Genomic DNA, 18317 nt, shown 5'->3' on the forward strand with positions numbered 1-18317 from the left:
GTCCCAGCCCGGCGGGGCGGCCAAGAGACGCCCCCTCCCTCCGAGCGGCCACAGTTCGCATCGGCGGCCCGCAGCCGGCGCAGACAGCTGGCGGGAAGGTCCGAGTCGTCACCCCGCCTGCCCGCGGGACAGCTGGCGGGAAGGTCCGAGTCGTCACACCGCCTGCCCGCGGGACAGCTGGCGGGAAGGTCCGAGTCGTCACCCTGCCTGACCGCAGGATAGCTGGCGGGAAGGTCCGAGTCGTCACCCTGCCTGATCGCGGGACAGCTGGCGGGAAGGTCCGGGTCGTCACCCTGCCTGACCGCGGGACAGCTGGCGGGAAGGTCCGAGTCGTCACCCCGCCTGATCGCGGGACAGCTGGCGGGAAGGTCCGAGTCGTCACCCCGCCTGCCCGCGGGACAGCTGGCGGGAAGGTCCGAGTCGTCACCCCGCCTGCCCGCGGGACAGCTGGCGGGAAGGTCCGAGTCGTCACACCGCCTGCCCGCGGGACAGCTGGCGGGAAGGTCCGAGTCATCACCCCGCCTGCCCGCGGGACAGCTGGCGGGAAGGTCCGGGTCGTCACCCTGCCTGACCGCGGCTTATATTCAGCGCCAAACATCGAAAACGGAAAGTGCATTTCAGAAGTGTAACACGTTTAATGCACGTGATAAAGATGGGAACACTACGAAAAACGCCGAGTCGTATTCCTACTAGCCGCAAAAGAACCTCCATTTTGCAGTCAAGTTACACATCAAATGGCAATCGCGCTGCCTGGTCCATGAAAAAGGAAAAATATTGACAACTACAACAACGTACAAAGGCCGGAACTGCACCGCATATGAACTCGAAGCAACGCACGTCACTTGCACACGTTAGCGCATCTTCAGCGTTGTGTTCTCGCTAGGTTCCCAGCGTGTCAACCGCAATGGCATCGTGACGCGATCCCGACATGACTTGGTATGACCTGATGACCTGCTATGATCGAATGATATGATACATCTGCCCGCTATGAATCCGCCACCCAGCGATTTAGCAACGATTTAACAGCGATTTAACAACTAACGAGCGCACGCAAGCCGCATCCGATCTCCCAAAGCCTGTCGGCCGAACCGGCGCGGCAGCTGAGCCACGTCCACCGCCCCACCTGCGCCGCTGGCGCGCGTCCCGGTGACGTCACGCAAGCGGGCTTCGGTTCACGTGGCCCGCCGCAGAATCCTCGGAATGCGTCTGGCACGATTTGGCGGCCGTGTCGGGCGCGCGGGCGCGCGGCGGGCCGATTGCGGGTGGGCGCGGAAGTGTACACGGCCGACGGCGCGCCGGTCAGCGCGGCCGGCCGCCGCTTGACCTTCAGCCCGGCCGGGGCTCCTCCGCGCGGGAGAAGCGCGACGCGAACAATCAGAGGCGCATCCAGGGTTTGCAGCGGGGGAGTCAGGTGCTGGAGATCGTGATCAGAGGCGGGCTCAGGGGCTGGGGAGGGGAGGTCACGTGGCGGGAATGGGGATCAGAGGCGGACTCAGGGGGTGGGGAGGGGAGGTCACGCGTTGGGAATGGGGACCAGAGGCGGGCTCAGGGGATGGGGAGGGGAGGTCACGTGTTGGGAATGGGGACCAGAGGCGGGCTCAGGGCTAGAGCCATGGAAGTCAGCAAGCGAGTGATGACGGGTGATTCGTGGACAGTCCGCGACAAACCCCGGACAACCACTCCCGCGCCCACAGGTAGGGCCCAGGGTAAGTGTCCCGCGGAAGAGGGTTGAAGGGTCGAAAACTGCAGACGAAGTCGGGGTCACTGTCACCGGGAGGGTAGCGATAGGGAAATACCGCTGAAAGACACTCGACGATAAACCACCATTGCCGAAGCGGTAGGAAAAGTGCTGTGCCGAACTCTACGCGACCATATCGATCGTGAACCATATCGATGGTGCACCATATCGATGGTGAGTCATATCCTCTTTACCTTATCAGCGACATCGATTTAAGTCTTTGGCTAAGGACATACCAATACAAATTAAGCAATGAAAAAGGGCGCCACTTTGTACCCACTAATCAACCACGTAACCACTAATCAGCAACGATAGCGTGGATAAGACCATTCCACGGCTAACGATGCTGTTCTACGACGTTCAGAAATATTGATCTTATAAGAGTCGGAGTCTCTTGGAAGATCTGTCAAAACACAACTGAGCAACGGCAAGACATTAGGTGCCTAGTCGGCCAACCGCAACACAAATAATGATGACGATGAAGGTTTTTGGAAGCAGCAGATGATGAGAGCAGCGAAGCAGATGATGAGGCGGTAGAGGTGCGCACCTCCCAGTTCAGTCCCAGTGCACCACCACCCAGTTCGGGACACAGTTTGGCTCCACGGACCCTGCCCTCGTTCATCGCGCAAAGCCTGCCCCATGACCTGGCAGCATCAGTTCAGAGCCATTATGCTTGGAGTTGTCGATCTTCATATTAGGACTTATTCGTTAAGGGAGTTACTAAGCCAACCTCGGCTATATGATTCAGACACGGCGCTTCAAGCTGCGCCTGTGATCACAAGCGATCCCAGTTTGAGAGCCCGTTGCTGTTAGCATAAGAGCTCCGAGCTGATCATGTAAAATAAAAGTACAGTAGTTTAAAGCCTTCTCGCTAATATCAAGCACATAACCTGGTTGGCAACCCAACAGGAGGGTGTCGATTAGCTGTACAGCGAGCACTTACCCCGGGCGGAGAGCTTCTTGGTGTTGATGATTTTGGCCGCGAATTCCAGCCCCGTCGACTTTTGCACGCATCTTCGCACAATGGAAAACGCACCCCTGCAAAAGAGGACAAAATTGCAAGCTTTGCAGCCAACAGGCTGCACCAACCGGACGTCTGCGAGATTCAAATGATGTCCAAAAACATACAGATACAAGCACAGGTAAGACTTAAGTACGGCACTATCCATTCAGCTTGATGCTACTGTGTGTGCTGTTGTAGCATCCCGTCCACATCCCGCATACGTGTGCAGCCACCACAACACTCGGTCGAAGGAAAGCCCGAGGAATGCGCGTCATGATCAGTTATCGTCGGTTCTGCGTCCTGCTGCCGCCACACCCACAACACACAGACACACACGCGCACTCGCAAGATACCGTAGGCACATCAGCACGTGGTCATCAGGGCAGTAACAAGCTGATCCGGCCGCCAAGCTCATCATCGGCGCAAATAACCCCATCACGCCCGCATTCCCCGCGGATTGGCTGTTTACATTCTCCACAGGCCGTCGACATGTCAGCGGGGCATGGCGCCGTACAGCATGGCGACGCCGGCTCGCGTCAGAGCCGGCCATTCAGGAAACGAGCCGTACGGAAATGAGAGATGGTTAGCAATGAGAGAAATGTGCTATGGCTGTGCTCGGCAGATTGCGTAGCGATGCGTTTCAGCACCTTGATGTCGCTCGCGCAAGATACACAAAAACCACAGGAGAGTTGGCGTACACAGCTCTTATACCCCCCCCCCCCCCCCCGCGACGCCGCACGGTTTAACTTTGCATTCGTTGGTTATCAGTCAGGTGAAGGGTTAGTAACTTTCATTAGTTCGCTTTGAGACCCTGTCCGAGTGAGTCCCAAACCGCCGCGACACTGCGCCGCCTGCTTAGATTGCGTTTCCCGTCTATTTGGCGTTCTGCGTTGCTTAGCTGTCATAAGATATCAATGCGTATGCCTGAAACGCGCCCTTTATTTGAAGAAAAATATGCACGAATTGGAAGTGGCAATCTATTGCCTCTTTTCTAACAGATTTTGACCGAAACCGATTATGACTTCGAACGAGCGATGACCATTCAGCGTTTATCCCAGCTACGCAACAAAAACCTAACAAAATGACTGCTCAAGTGGGCCAGAAGTCAGCACTTAACACCCACGACCAACAGCCTCCCGTCGGGGACAAAACCCCAGTTGGTCGGGGAAAGTTTCCCCCAACGAGCAGCGCCACACGGCGCGTCTACGCCCCAACGCAGAGCACGCTGGCTCGCCACACGACAGCCCGCTCGCGCAGGGGCGTTTGTCGGCCGTTAATCGTGCTCCCGTCAACAAAAGACCGACGTGACAGACATGACCATCTGACATGACCACCAGCGTCCGGTTATACAACCCGTTGCAAAAACAAGCAGAGATGAACACGCGCCACTAGCGATGCAAAACCCATCTGGTAGGGTATGTAGGAGGAAAATATAAATTCGCGGCACCAGAATTCCAGTTATCTGGCGACCTCTCTTCGCACAATTTGTCGGCTGTCAATCCGTTGTCCTTTGACCTCAAATCCTGATAGCTGACCTGCCCGGCCAATTTGCCAAGCCTCAGGCGCCAAGATGCTGCCAAACCTGAGGCGCCTAGATGCTGCCAAGCCCGAGGCGCCTAGTTGCTGGGTTACCGCCGCCCAGCTCGATACTGATTGGCCGTTCGTTTTTATTGTTGCTAATAAGGGCATCAGGGCGCACCGACTGCAGAGGTCATATGGCGTCAATGACATCGTTATTTAATAAACGAGGTGAGTGTAAATAGCAGAATCCAATTTTTTGTACGGAATGAAAACAGCTGGCCACCATCAAGCAGATGCGAATGACCATCAAGAATACCGCTTGACGTAAGGGACATAGCATTTCGCCCCAAGAAGCATGAACGCTCCTGGACGTCAAGTGGACCCAGTTGAACCACGTGGTGCACGTTGGGGAACGCTGGCCAGGGTGGGCATCGGGGTCTGCCACCACTACACAGCACGTATCGGTGAGTCTCGCACGTGTGGCCAGTACGCAACCTACAGAGCACACCCTCCTCTCTCCTCGTCTCGTGGTGGCCCGTCCCGACTGTGGTTCAGTGCCATCGCCCCCTGACCTCTTATGTCACTGCGCGCGGCCAGGCGCCCCAAGCGGAAACCCTCGCAAAGCACCCAGCCGCGGCGCGAGCGACAAGCCGCTAGACCCTTGTGGGCCCCACGCCCCCCCTCCCCCGCGCCTCCGGATACCCTGGAGAAAATGGAGTGCCGGGACGCGCCGTGACTAATCCGCACGACGAGCCCCTCAGCCACCAGGATCTAATCAATCCGGGGAGGCGGGCGAGAGGACACGGCGACCCCGATAAAACGAGGATGAGGGGTGATAAGAGGGCCGGATGCGGGAATGCGGGTGATGGGACGGGACAGGCAACAGGAAATCACGTTCCGGCAGGGTCGTTAGGCCCTGAAATGAACGCCTTGCGCTGTCCAGCCGCTACCGGAGCTGGGACCTGAGGGGGCGCTACTCCCCTTACACCGGCCGAAGCCGACGCCCCTGCGGGTTGATCGGCCGATCTTGAGCAGAGAGAGGAGAAACCGGCAGTGACTCTGAGACGGGGGTGTAATACCAAGAACAAATATCGACATCCCATCCCCCACCCCCCAAACAAGTGGCCAAATACTGAGCCAATGTCCACCACGCGGCGTCCCGCGCGGGCGAGCATGAACGTCGCAGAAAGCGCCGAGCATGGACCCGTACGCAAACAACGTCCATGAGCGCTTCCATGGCGTCGCCCGCCACCGGGCGCCCAGCCAAACGTCGGCCGCGGCAGAGAAACCGTCCACGGCCGCGACCTCGCCACGAAAGGTCAAGGGTCAGGGCCGCGGGCGCCGCACCAGTCGCGCACGGCCACGCCAGTCGCTGCCCCGGCCGCCGCCCTGCGCTGCATATTGCAGGAGCGTTACGCTGCATACGACAGTAGGACAGGGTGGAGCGATGGGCTCGCCTGCCGACGCTGTCCACGAATGAAAGGGGATTGGCGAGAGCTTTGCGAGGATTTTGCGTGTATAATTTGTGCACGTGTCGCGGTGCTGACCGAGTGGCATCCTCGGCACACCTGGCCCATTACTTGTGACATGTCCGCTGCAACCGAAAATAAGCCATACGGTCCTTCCTCGCAATGGATGGACAGCATCGTTTTCTGTTTTACACAGCCACCACCCGCGGCCCACTTTTTCACCTGCCTCGACGTCCAATTTGCGCGTCGTTTATCAAAAATAACGAGAGCCTGACGGCGCAAAAATACCATCGCGGTGCTCCCCCAGCCGCGCCAAAAGCGCCGGTCTCGTCTTGTCATAACCGGCGGAGACACCGCAACGCTTCCCGCATGTTAGGAGGTGGCGCCCTCACGGACCAGGGGCAGGCAGACGACACGATAATCAATACATCGACGCGCGAACAACGCAGACGACACCACCGGCGCGCTGACAATGGCAGCGACACAGGTGTCAGCCTGCGCCGCACACGTGAGCCGGACAGGTCGCGCGCGGAACGCGGCCGGAAGTAGGCCGCAGACGCGGCCCGGGGTCAGCCGATCGGGCGATTTGGCAGCACGCCAACCCGGCGAGCGATATGACAGGCAGCACGCGACTGCCATAAAGATACCTGAGCTGTGCGACGCACGCAAGATGTGTGTGTGTGTTTGACGTGGAGTCATAGGAGCCACGTTGCGGGGCCGTGCTTAAACGGGGTGCAACGGGGTGCATGCTTAAACGGGGTGCATGATTCGGGGAACACGGGACTGCCGCACCAATCAGCCAACCCAGAAACGGTCAAATGCCGAGACGGTCTCCTGGCACGAGTACGACACCGTTGCCAGGGTTCAGGTTGGAATCAGATTAAGGAGACTGATTGGTGCGGTTCTGCGTAGTCGTCGGTACGAGCGCAACTGCACAGATATTTCTCCCCATTGTTCCTTGAGATAGGCATTGTTCGTGCCGTTGGTTCCAGCATCCCTAACGTGCCCAACATGCCTAAGCCATCCACAACGTATTTATACGACTTTCGAAGAACATGAATCTGATTAAGAGCGTTTTTCATAGCCGCAAATATTTGCTACGGCTCCATCTTCCGCGGCGATGAGCTCATACTGGTAAGAAATAACACACCAAGGACTAATATCCCACACGGGCAAGAGGTCGCATCCCCAGGACCTATTCGTTTGCAAGGATTGGGAACGATTAGAGTTTGATGGGGTAATCGTCGTGGTCATTGGGAATTTACGACGCACTCAACTGCAGAGGCTATATGGCGTCGCCTGTCTCTCACGCTGACAGGAAAAGCGGGCACCGACAGAAATCGAACCCCGGACTCCTGGTTTTCCAGACACGCAGCATTATACGACAGATCACATAACGTACTTGCCAGTCGAGCACCCGCATAATCTAGCTTTGTGGGGCGGCGGGTTCTTCTCAGTTAGTTCATTTGGTAGAGCACTGGTCTCGCAGTCAGAAGACTGCAGTAAATCTCAACAGCTCCAAGTACAGATTCGGGTTATGTCGCGCACATGGCTGAAAACCAAACATCACCGAGTCCTTTTCAGGACTCCATCTTCTCAAGACTTCATAACACTTGACCACAGCCGGAGAGTTAACTGACAAAAACATGGTTTACGTGCCAACGCGACAGATGGAGCCGAAAGTACATACAATTATTTCACCTGTGATCACCCAATCTCTTCCTAGTGCTTCCTTCAGTAATCGCCATCGAAACAATCACCTAAACTGGCCGCTAACGAAACCTGGGCCCAAATTGGCTAATAAATGGTGGGCTAGATTTTTCGGAGATCGCTGCAAATCTTCGCAGGAACCTTCTAAGACCGACCTCTGAGGACCTTCGGAGGATCTCAAAGGACCTCAGCACCTGCTGACGGAGGAACGTTTGGTACCACCCTCCAGATCTTCCGCGGTGGTACGTGAAGGGAGATGATCTAAAACAGGCCAAGCACGGACGAAGCGCACGTGATATATCTGTTCAGCGGGGGCAAGTAGAAATCGAACATACTTCGTTTATGAACAAACATGCTGCATACCCATTGTGGGTCATAACTTGTCATTTTTATTGAAAAATCCTTTCTGAAGTCAGTGATGAATAAAACGACTCCGTGAGCCCAATGAGAGCAGCGTATCGCCCGCAGGTCCACACAGCGCGCCGAAGACCCGCCCCCTGGTGTCGGTTTTCACGAGTGACGACGGTGACCATCCTGGTGACTACAAGTCTCCACAATCACTAAACACTTCTGGTGTTGTAGGCATGCAGACAACCAAACAGCATGAGGCTGGGGACTAAAACTCTGCCTAATTCATAGCTGAACTCTCGTTGTCCGTTTCTGCGTCAGTTGGCGTTGCGTTCACGGAAATTCGGTAGAACTCGGTAAGGCAAATCCGGTGGACGTTATTGGCGACTCAATTCCCAGATGGATTCTATAGTTCCTGCATGATGCAAGGACGCGAAATTGGGGCGACTCAATGACGACAGAACTGTTAGGTTTCAATCAGATGGTGTTGCTCATCTGGAGTAGGCATGGAAAACTTAGTCCAGCAAGGAATCGAACGCACGTCCTTTTTACTCCAATCGAGCACTCTTCCAATCGCGATAGTTTCCACTACGAGGTGATAGCAAGAGCGCTGTCCTTCGCGCTGGGGCACAGAGAAAAAAAAACATCACGCGCACAATATTTCACATCAATGCACGCACAATATCACGGGAATCTAAATTCACAACCTATTTTCCCGGACGTCGGGCTCTATGTCGCACATCGCAGCAAGACAACACAACAGCCCTGCACAGCTATTACAGCCAATTGACTTCTGCAATGGTGCAATGCAATGCGCGGTGACTGCCGATGCATTGATCTGCGCAGCATACAGACGGCCCAATAGATGAAGGTCGGACAAACATGACGTAAATTGGGGTCACTGCCGTGAGTTTATGTAATGCAGGGGCGCAAGACCTATAGCACAACTAGGTAAGAACAGGTGCTTTGCACTACGGACTGATTCACTCACTCAAAAATCACACGTGATGAACCATCGTCCCTGCCCTCCCCTCCTCCTGATGCACCTGACGTGCTGCTGCGGAAACTGAATTCAATAACCCAGAGGAGTTACATAACCGCCAGCCGGGGGCCGTGTCTGGTACGTGGGACCGTACAATGACCGGCTCATCTCGGGCCCTCCGCTTAACACCGATCCTCGGCTCGAGACAAGTTTAGCGGAGGTAGCGAGCCTCCCAAATCAGCATTCGCAACGTACCCCGTGCAAAACTCATCCTCGCATCATGCTCTTAGTGTCAGGACGGCCTCCGCCGGGAAGGCGCAGATAAGGTCAAGGCCGCAATACAAGCTGCTCCCACGTGCACCTGCTCTCCATCTTGCCCGGGAAGGTCACGCGGACGTGGCGACATCATCACCAGCGTCGCCCCCGTCACGGACAGCGCGCAAGGCGTCACACGGACCAACTGAGATCGGCGACATCAGTCTCCCCACGCATGTAGAACGACGAAAGGGAAGAGGCGCAGCGGCATCAACAAAGCTTTAAACGAATGGGCCGGTGGAGATGGACCGTGAGGTCCATGAAAGGAGCATGCGCAGGACTTCACAATCAGAGAAAGGCAGCTGGAACAATTTCACTGAAGGACAAGTTTGGCAATGGAAAGCCCCATAACATTTATGGCGGGGCGTTAAACAACATGTCTAAAACAGGTTTTTGACCTGCTTCAGTTTTACACTCTACCTCTTGAATTGGCCCCATTGACTGACGCATACAGTTACCCACGTGATACATTTGATGAGGAAGTCGGACACACGTGGGGTCGGCGGCCAATGCGCGAGCCCACCGCTGGCCAGTGATCAATATCAGCTGGTCATCCCGACCAACGGCCTACCGCTGCCGTCAAACCCACGTCCTGTCGTGACTGGAGGATAAGCGCTGGCGTTTTGACCCGACCGCAGTTAATAAATAATGACCGAATTAAAATAAACCGAAATGTTCGCCCAGATAAATCATGCACCGACTTTTAAAGCGGTCCAGTAAAAACCCAACAGCAAACAAACGGGTTCCCCATAAATCTATAAGCCATCTTTACACCCTACAGGGATCGGCGATTGGCCAGGGCACGATCTGACGTCACGAGGCTCCTCCCATTGGACGAACGTCCGCGGGGTGTGCCGTCTCATCCTGTCCTGGGTCACACTGGCTCCAGCAGGAAGGGGTGAGAGCTCAGGCTGAGCTCAACAGCGGCATCCTCTACCCCGGCCAAGACCGAGATTCCAATTCGGTCCATAAAGAACTTATGGACTCTATGCCCGGATTATGTCCTGACCTTTTCAGACAGGCTGAAATGCGATGTTATCGGACCAAAGTCTCCACGGTTACTAGAAAAAAAAGAAACAAGAAAAACATGAACACGATCACACAAGGGGCTCGACGCCGACAGTGATTTTCAAACAAGCGTCCTCACATGGCGAATCCAGCCCCGTAAGATTACTTTCACATGCAACCAGCGTGCTGCAGACGCCCCTGATCCAAATGGCCTCGTCGCCAGACAGGGCTCAACAGCAGGCCTCCTCTGGGGGAAGCAGGGGGGGGGGGGGGCGACACAAAGTGCAGAGGCTAGTTGGTTAAGCATAACCCCGCCACACGTTACGTGCGAGGGATTAGAGTGCCTGCGCACCGGGAGCTATGCAATGTTTTTGGTAGTGTGGATGTTGCAACTAAAGGTGAGCACGTGTGATAGTCACGACCCAGCTGGGGGCTTCGAAGTCACGTTACATAACTGTGTGGACCTGTGACGATCAACGACCTTCAGAATTGTAGCCTCCTCCACACGGCATATACTTAAAATAAGAAGCACACTCTTTCATGAGTATATCCCTTCGTTTTTAATAGACATGTATATATATATGGTTTCAAGGCGCGTCAACGACCTTGGTTGCTTGCGCCCGGTACCCTTTTGTTTAGAGCACACCCGATGCGCGGGAAAAACAATATCCGTCCACTCATTAATCACATTAAAGGGCTTCTAACCTCTCCATGCAACGATACCAGCTGCAGCTGGCCCTCCTTGAAAATAAGCAACACTGCCATCGCCGAACTTAGAACGTATAATGTGGTTGAATGACTGGTTAAAAGTGTTTGTCGGGAGCTCCGTCAGATGGCAGCCGTGTGGAACTGACACATGAGCCTGCTGGGCAGCCAGACTGCTCTGGGCTAGGCCCACGTAGCGCCGGCACGTGTGGCGGGTGTCAGAAACATAAACAATACATGGTAACTTGACGAGCCTAACATAACACGGCGCGCAGGAGACGGCGACAGGCGAGTCCAGACATGAAGCGTTCCGGAGGACTTGGAAATTTGGTCGGTTCAAGGCACTTTCTTAAAATTTCAACCAACCGTTTCGTCCAGAACCTACACAACGTCCCTCAATGACGCCGTCACAAGCTCAGTGCAACGTCTACGTCATCACCAACGTCTGCTTTCGTCACGCCATTGCACCCGCTCCGATGGTGGAGACATTGGAGCGACCACGACTTGTCAAGGCGGGTCATGTAGGTCACGTTATCATCATGATCAGCTGGGTGTCTAATCCCCACCCGAAGCCGACGTTCCGACTAAATTTAGACTCGCACCTGCACATGTTACACCGCTACCGCCTTGCTGGGCGTCGAGTCCATTTGCTCGCATTTAAAAATCGATACTCAACTACGTGCTGGCATGCCGAACGCTTGCGACAACCCGGGTATCTGATGACCACAAACCGGTAAAAGCGCAGCGCACTCCTTTCACGGAGCCGTTGAACAAGCCCGGAGTCAGCCCATGGGACCGATTCAAGAACACGCTGCTGGAAGGCTGGGGCTCACGATCGTGGACTGCCGGCTTCGTCAGTAGACCGCGCTGCGCGTGTTTGCGAGTACGGGCGTACCGTAGCCGGCGATGTGAGTTCGTCTCTGTTTGGCGGGGCTCAGCGGCCAGAATGCTCCAGAGGCCTCTACAGCTTGAGGCCTCTTGAGCGCAAGGCCTCTGCAGCGTAAGGCAAGAGCAGCGTCACTTCCAGTGGCAGCTCCCGACGTATGAAGTGGAGGTGCATGGTCATGGAGAGCGTCCTTGACACATGTCGCGTGCCATTGGCATGTAGACACGTGCCACGTGTCAAAATAAGTGTGCCGCGAGTCTAAATCAGCGTGCCACGTATCTTAAAGGGCGCGTTCCACATTTGAATGGCGTTTGGAACTGAAATGCTCATATTTAAGATCATTTGGTGCAGTTCGCGGTCCTGCCCTGCTTATGACCTAAACCCCCGCAGTTTCTTAGCAACACGCTAGCGAAGGCGAGCATAATTTTTTCGAGGAGACTATTTCAACATTGCCCAGGCATCCCCGACACCATAATAACCCCATTCAAATCCTGTCATTCCACCGCCATGCGGCGATCAAGGCCAATACAAATATAATTGTATAGCCGTTTCTGTCTGGCGTTAATAAGCACGATTTCCAGATTTAACGGCGGTCAACTGGCTCTTAATCAATGTTGTGCAAGGTGTGATGATATAATAAACGACATGGTGAAGGGCACATTTAACAGATAATTCGTGTTGTCTAGAGCAGTCTTTTCCACTTACATAACTATACTAATAATGACAAGTGAGCTACTTTCAGCAGATCTAATGCTTGCTTGAACATCTTCAAACTCGGAACCTCCCCTTTAAATCACCATGTCACGTGTCTCAATCAGTGTGGCGCGTGCCGATCTGCGCTCCGCCGCCCAACTCCGCGGCAGTATCGATCGTCAACAGATGGCCACAAATGGCTGTCCTGAGTCTGCAGAAGCTATCCACGGCCGGCGCGACACGGCCCATCCACCGCATCACTGGCTCTCGGACCGGCTCGTGAACAGGTTGCCACTCTATCAGCAACAGCTTTATCGGTGCAAATCAGATCTTATCTCGGCCTTTCGTCGGATAATGCTTGCCAACGCGACGGCGCGAAGTCGGTCTGCGGACAGGCGTGTGGTCCCTCACAAATCCGTTAGCAGTTGACGACAAGGCACAACGCCTGTCACTCACGAATCGCTCGCGTTCATAGCCCATCTCCATTGCACTGACTGACTTTGACACTGACTGACATTGGCATTGGCTGACAGTGGCATTGAGTGGCATTGACTGACATTGGTTAACCTTGGCAACGACAGACATTTACCCTGACTGACATTGCACTGAGTGGTCGGTAATGCCGGTCGCGCCGCTATCATAACAACTGATAAACTGACGCCGATGCCCCGGGTCAGACAGCAGGGACGACGGCAGACCGTCATGTGTTCACTGAGCGGACGTGATCATGTGATCACTGTCCGATCACAACTGAGGCTGGACTCGGACAGATCACGACGCTGTTGGAAACATCCAACGGGCGCCGCATTCCCACAACTCGGCTATACCCCGGCGCCTTTCACTTCAAGTGTCCCCAGCGCCCCACTTGTGGCGAAAACGACACAAATTAAGGACTTCTGCGAGGACGGGGAGGGGGGTCGAAACCAAACCCTCGATCCCCAGCCCGACGCACTTTCCCCTCTGACGCCACTGACGCCCCCAGTGTCGCGTTGTGAAGAGATCACGTCCGTGTACACGAACCACGTCCTGGACTGTCGGTGTGAAGAGCGACCCTGATGACTGCGACCTCAGTGTGACACGAAGGACCTCGCGAAAACACGACTCGAGGGGAAGATTCGCGATTCGCGGGGACGCTCATGACACGCTGGCGGGGGAAGATGATGACGTCATGCGGAAGCGGTGAGCAAAACCTTCACGTAATTATGGAGGTGCTCTTTCCCCGAGAGGCAAGGACGAATCACAGACCGTGGTGACCTGGTGACCGGTGACCTGGTGACGTGGTGACCGGCTGTCCGCCCCTCGGAGCCGACCCCGACAGAAGCTCAGAAAAGAGGGTGGTCAGACGCCGGGCTACGGAGCGAAATCTGCGACCTCCAGTTGCGCTGTCGCCAAGCCGACAAGCTCAAGACGAGTTCGCATCAGTCGACAACAAAATTCCCAGCACCGGGCCGAAGCCTGCCTTTCATAGACGGCTGGAAAGCCCAGACGAGCGAATCGGGTTTAGGGGCCAGTGAGGATATCTCCCAAGCTGTAGCGGTCGGGTAATCGGCGTCAGGAAGCGACCGGAGGCCTCGGAGCAGCTGCGACGAAGCTCGGGGGCTTGCCGAATGCGGCAGACGCAAGCCAGCTACCGCCACACAAACCTGATGCTCCTGGCAATACAACACTGCCAGTCACAGTCAAGTGCCGGCAGCCCAGATCCGACCAGATCCGAGGCAAACCCGCTAGATCCGAGGCAGGCATGCCCAATATTTTAAAGCTGTGGATAACAATAGGGCCAGCAGTTGGATTTCGCCCCGAATATTTCTCAACACTCAAAAACCTTAGAGCGATTCCTTTGATCCCCTTGAAATCTTCGTTGAGTGCCATTGTGTCAAGCCCTTAAAGACTATCCCAAAGGCGACTTCAAAGGGGAACTGGAGTTGAGCACCGAAAGCAGTAATTCTAAACGTCAAGAACAGAAGCGGAGAACCAGCACGACTGCCCGCGTTCCATACCTGAGCATCAATGCGATACCCTACCCGATAAAACGCGTAACAATCGCGGAGTCGATTGAACTCAAACACGAAGACTTGTAACTGCCTAGTTCGAAAAGATGCCTACTGTGAGGACCAAACAGTCGCAGTCGGGTGAAGAAATATCACGTCAATTTGAGGGATGTCGTATGTCGACCAGAAAGGCAACCCTGTATCACATGGTACCATACAGGCTCCTTAATGTGACTTGGCCAACAGATGAGTGAAAATTACAGCGAAATTAGTTTGAACCACTTGAGTGGCGGTTTTAAAATTCACACAACAAGCCAGGCTTAGCGAGGACTTTCCGAAACCAACACCACTAACACCGGCCCTTCCGACACCATTCCGGTAAGCAGCTCACGCGGCAGAACTTACAACCAAGCACTGCTAATACTACCGGCCTCCGACGTTGCGACGCCTACATTCTCACGGAAGTAATTTTAAAGCGTTAACGTTACGCTCCACCGCCGGCACGAGCGCAATTAAAACCTGAATGTAGCCCACGCCGGAGTGAGTGAAATGCTGGGAAGACACGACGGACGAGGCCTGGGTAGTGCGGCACACCGGCTGGCAACGCTCGTGCCAGCACAAGTAGCGTCCAATGTCCGACGTTTGGTTTACTCTGGCTTTCCGAGCTTCATTCATGTATCGTTTGTCAACGCTGCTGTTTGCTAGGTGTACATCTAGTCCACCGAACTACGTGGTGAGTAATCTGCCATCGGTCATTCGCTGCAGGTGGCGACGCTTATCGACACGGTCAACATTTGCACCAGAGATCCAATAGAATGCAGGACAACCATGCCTGAACTACACGCACGCTCCATCCCACAAGGTCTCGGGAAGAAGTAGCCACCACACAGCCCACCGCCAGCCGCGTCGCTCCCCTCCCGCAGCGCAACGCCAGCCGTGTCGCTCCCCTTCCGCAGCCCAACGCCAGCCGCGTCGCTCCCCTCCCGCCCACGGCCAGTCGCTTCGTTCCCCTCCCACCCACCGCCAGTCCCCTCTCCGCAGCGCGGGGCCCGGCGGACAAACTTCAAAAATCGACCTCTGACCCCTCCAGCCGCCGGGAAGCCCCGGGGACGCAGGCTGAAGGTCACCAGCTAATAAAACGCGCCGCCGGGCGTCCGGAGCGTGACGGAGCAGAGCAGCGCTGCATGTTGATCGTGACGCCCCGGCGCGGCGACATAATTATGTTTGCTCCGGCGGACCCGCAGAACAAACACGCCACGTGGGCGCGGGACGCCGAAATGCAGGTGATTTAGGCGGCTGGAGCGGGGATAGCATACTGCGGCGAGCGTGACGACTCTCGCGCGCCCGCGGCCAGGACCGGCGACTCCGCGCCACGAGCGGAGCCAGAACAAACCGCGCACCGCCGACTGGGAGAAGTGCGGGGGGGGGGACGGGCCAACGAGCACCGCATGGGTGGGTGGTGGCATCTCTGGACGCGCCGTGTCAGCCACGGCCTCGACAGCCACGGATCTCGACACGCCCGTCCGGTCACCGTCCACCTGGTAATCGGCCACGGAGTGGATGGCATGGGATGGCGAACTACTGCGCGACGCGGAAAGGACCTCGTCGCGACGACGGCGTCTGTGAAAGCCGCAGGCCCCAGCATCCGACGGACTGGAGCAACACAACCTGGGCATGGGCTAGTCGCGCTTAGCAATGAAGTTCCGGGAGCCCAACGCCAGCTGGGTTACCTACTTTGGATCAATAGATGTCGAGAGTTGAAAAATAGCGCCACGAACGAGGAGCACCTTTGAGAATTTACAATCGCTGTGACGACCGCCCAGACACCGCGAAGCCAACTGCGCAGCTCCGCTTCGAGAACGTGGCCTCAGCCGTTCACCGGGTGTCCTAAACTACGCCAACACTCTCTACTGGGCGCACAAGCAAACGACGCCGACTCGCCAATACGCCCCGCAATCTCAGCCGGCAGCGGCCGCGGGCTTTAGCGCAGTCCGTCACGAGACAACGCACAGCGTAGCCGGTCGGCGGGCCCGCCGCCCACGCCCGGAAGCGTCGACCAGGACGCACCTCCGGCCCACACCTGCGCCTGAGTCGGTCACGCGGCCGGCCAGACACCGAACGGCGTCGCCTAGCTCCTGCAAACAGCGGACGTCGAACGGCTTCAAACAGCGGCTGCAGCAGGGCGTTGCCAGGACGTCAATCGCTAACGAAGTCGCCCATTACTGCATCAGAGAAGGTCGAGCCGCCAGGACGTCCAGGCCAGCGGTGGTCAGCCTGCCCTCCTCCGTGTCGTGGAGCCGCCTCTGGGCTGAAGCCCCCGGCTGACTTCGCTCCGGTCCGGCCAAGCCGGGTCACGCTCCACGACGGGGCGGCGTGCTCAGAAGCCCCCCGCCGCCGGAGGGTGACGACACGCCCCAGTGGTGCCCGCCCCACCAGGACCGTCAGCCCGCACGCCACAACGCTCGGTGGCGCCACCTGTCGCTGACCCCATTCGTCGAGGTAGTGACCTCGCACCACCACACTGCCAACGACTAGCCCCGGAGCGTCCATGCGGTGACGCAATCTCTCCTCCCTTCCAGCTCTGCACTGAGCCATGCAGCCTTACGTCATCCGACAGGCTGGTATGAGTCACACGCATAAATCACCACCGCACCGCCGCTGGACAAACGGCGAGGCCCCGTGCATGTGCGACAACGCCTAACGCCCACGTCAGCCGCCCACCGGTTCTCTTGGCCACCCACAGCCTTGCTGGGCCGGCCTGCCCTGCCCGATCAGGGTTTTCACAGACCGTTCAACTTAACCGCTGCCCCGTCCGAATGCCCACTGCCCGGCTGATCTGCCCATCTCGCACGAGTACCGCCCTCCGCCCTGCCCGAGCCGGCACGGCGTACGCAGAAGACCACGCCTCGGTCGGAAGAACGTCACTTCCGCCGGCACCGAGGGACGGCGTACCGGAACCGGCACTGATGTCGGTCAGCTGGTGCTGACGTCAGCGGTGCTGTCCGCTGACCAGCGGCGGCGCTGACACGGCTGGGGCGCGGTCACTGCGGAGCCCGGCCCGGGGTATATGGGTCACTGGACGATGGCCATGTCATTAGACGCACCCTGGCGTTGTTGTTTGGGGGGAGGATGTTGGTAAATGATCAGGACAGCCGCCGCGACGGCTGATGAGCCAGTAGGATGATGCGGCGGCCATTTTTCGCATCGGGGCATTACGTTACCTAAGCCGTCATTGCCAGCATGACCGTGAGACCATTACTGGCAATGAGCGATCATGGCGCGGGCACTTGGCGGTCGCCACGGCCGTATGGCGGACATGGGGTTAGCGCAAGTTCCGTTAGGGCAAGCAGCAGCATCCGTTAGGGCAAGCGGAGATCCGTTAGGGCAAGCAGCAGGCCATCGGGCAGCACCAGACATCACTGACCACAATCACGGGCACCACTATCAGCAGCACCGATCACCACTCGGCGCCACTGTGCGAACTGGCAGACCCGCGATGCAAAGGGCAAAATGCGCCTCATCTCAGCCATCACATTTTGGACGACTTCGGTTGGTACTGCGCCCGAGGGGGGAGCCCTGGCTGACCAGCGTAAGGGCATCTTGACCCACAAGCCAGACCCCAGAGGTGCTGTCGCGGCGCCAGGCGGGGTCAGGTCAGGGGAAGCAGGACATACCGATGACCCCACGTCCCAGAGACGCCCCGACGTGTCCACGCTTTCCCAGCTCGCGACGACAGCCTCTTTTCGGCGCGTGCAAAATCAACGACGCGAAGCTTGTAACGACAGCCTCGTCTCAACGGACAGCCTCTCGGAGACGGGCGCCACAAGTCCAGGGCTCAGCTCGAGACGAGTCACAGCAAGCGCAATACCAGTCACAGAAAACTCAATACGGGTCACGACAAGCTCAACATGAGTCACAGAAACGCTATTATGAGTCACAGCAAGCAGCCCC

At 56.7% G+C, this 18317-nt stretch overlaps 1 protein-coding gene across 15 annotated transcripts in view; it reads right to left on the reverse strand.

Annotated features, from left to right (window-relative positions):
- Positions 1-18317, reverse strand: part of LOC119104919 (calcium/calmodulin-dependent protein kinase type II alpha chain) — a 185792-nt gene that overhangs the window by 147904 nt on the left and 19571 nt on the right. For all 15 annotated transcript variants that reach the window (XM_037228671.1, XM_037228670.1, XM_037228672.1 and 12 more), the window contains one exon: positions 2682-2776. In XM_037228671.1, coding sequence (XP_037084566.1) covers positions 2682-2776 — 95 coding nt within the window. The remainder of the gene's footprint in view (positions 1-2681; positions 2777-18317) is intronic.

This window comes from Pollicipes pollicipes, unplaced genomic scaffold (assembly GCF_011947565.3).
Source record: "Pollicipes pollicipes isolate AB1234 unplaced genomic scaffold, Ppol_2.1 Scaffold_6052;HRSCAF=7182_pilon_pilon_pilon, whole genome shotgun sequence".
Lineage (NCBI taxonomy): Eukaryota > Metazoa > Arthropoda > Thecostraca > Pollicipedomorpha > Pollicipedidae > Pollicipes > Pollicipes pollicipes.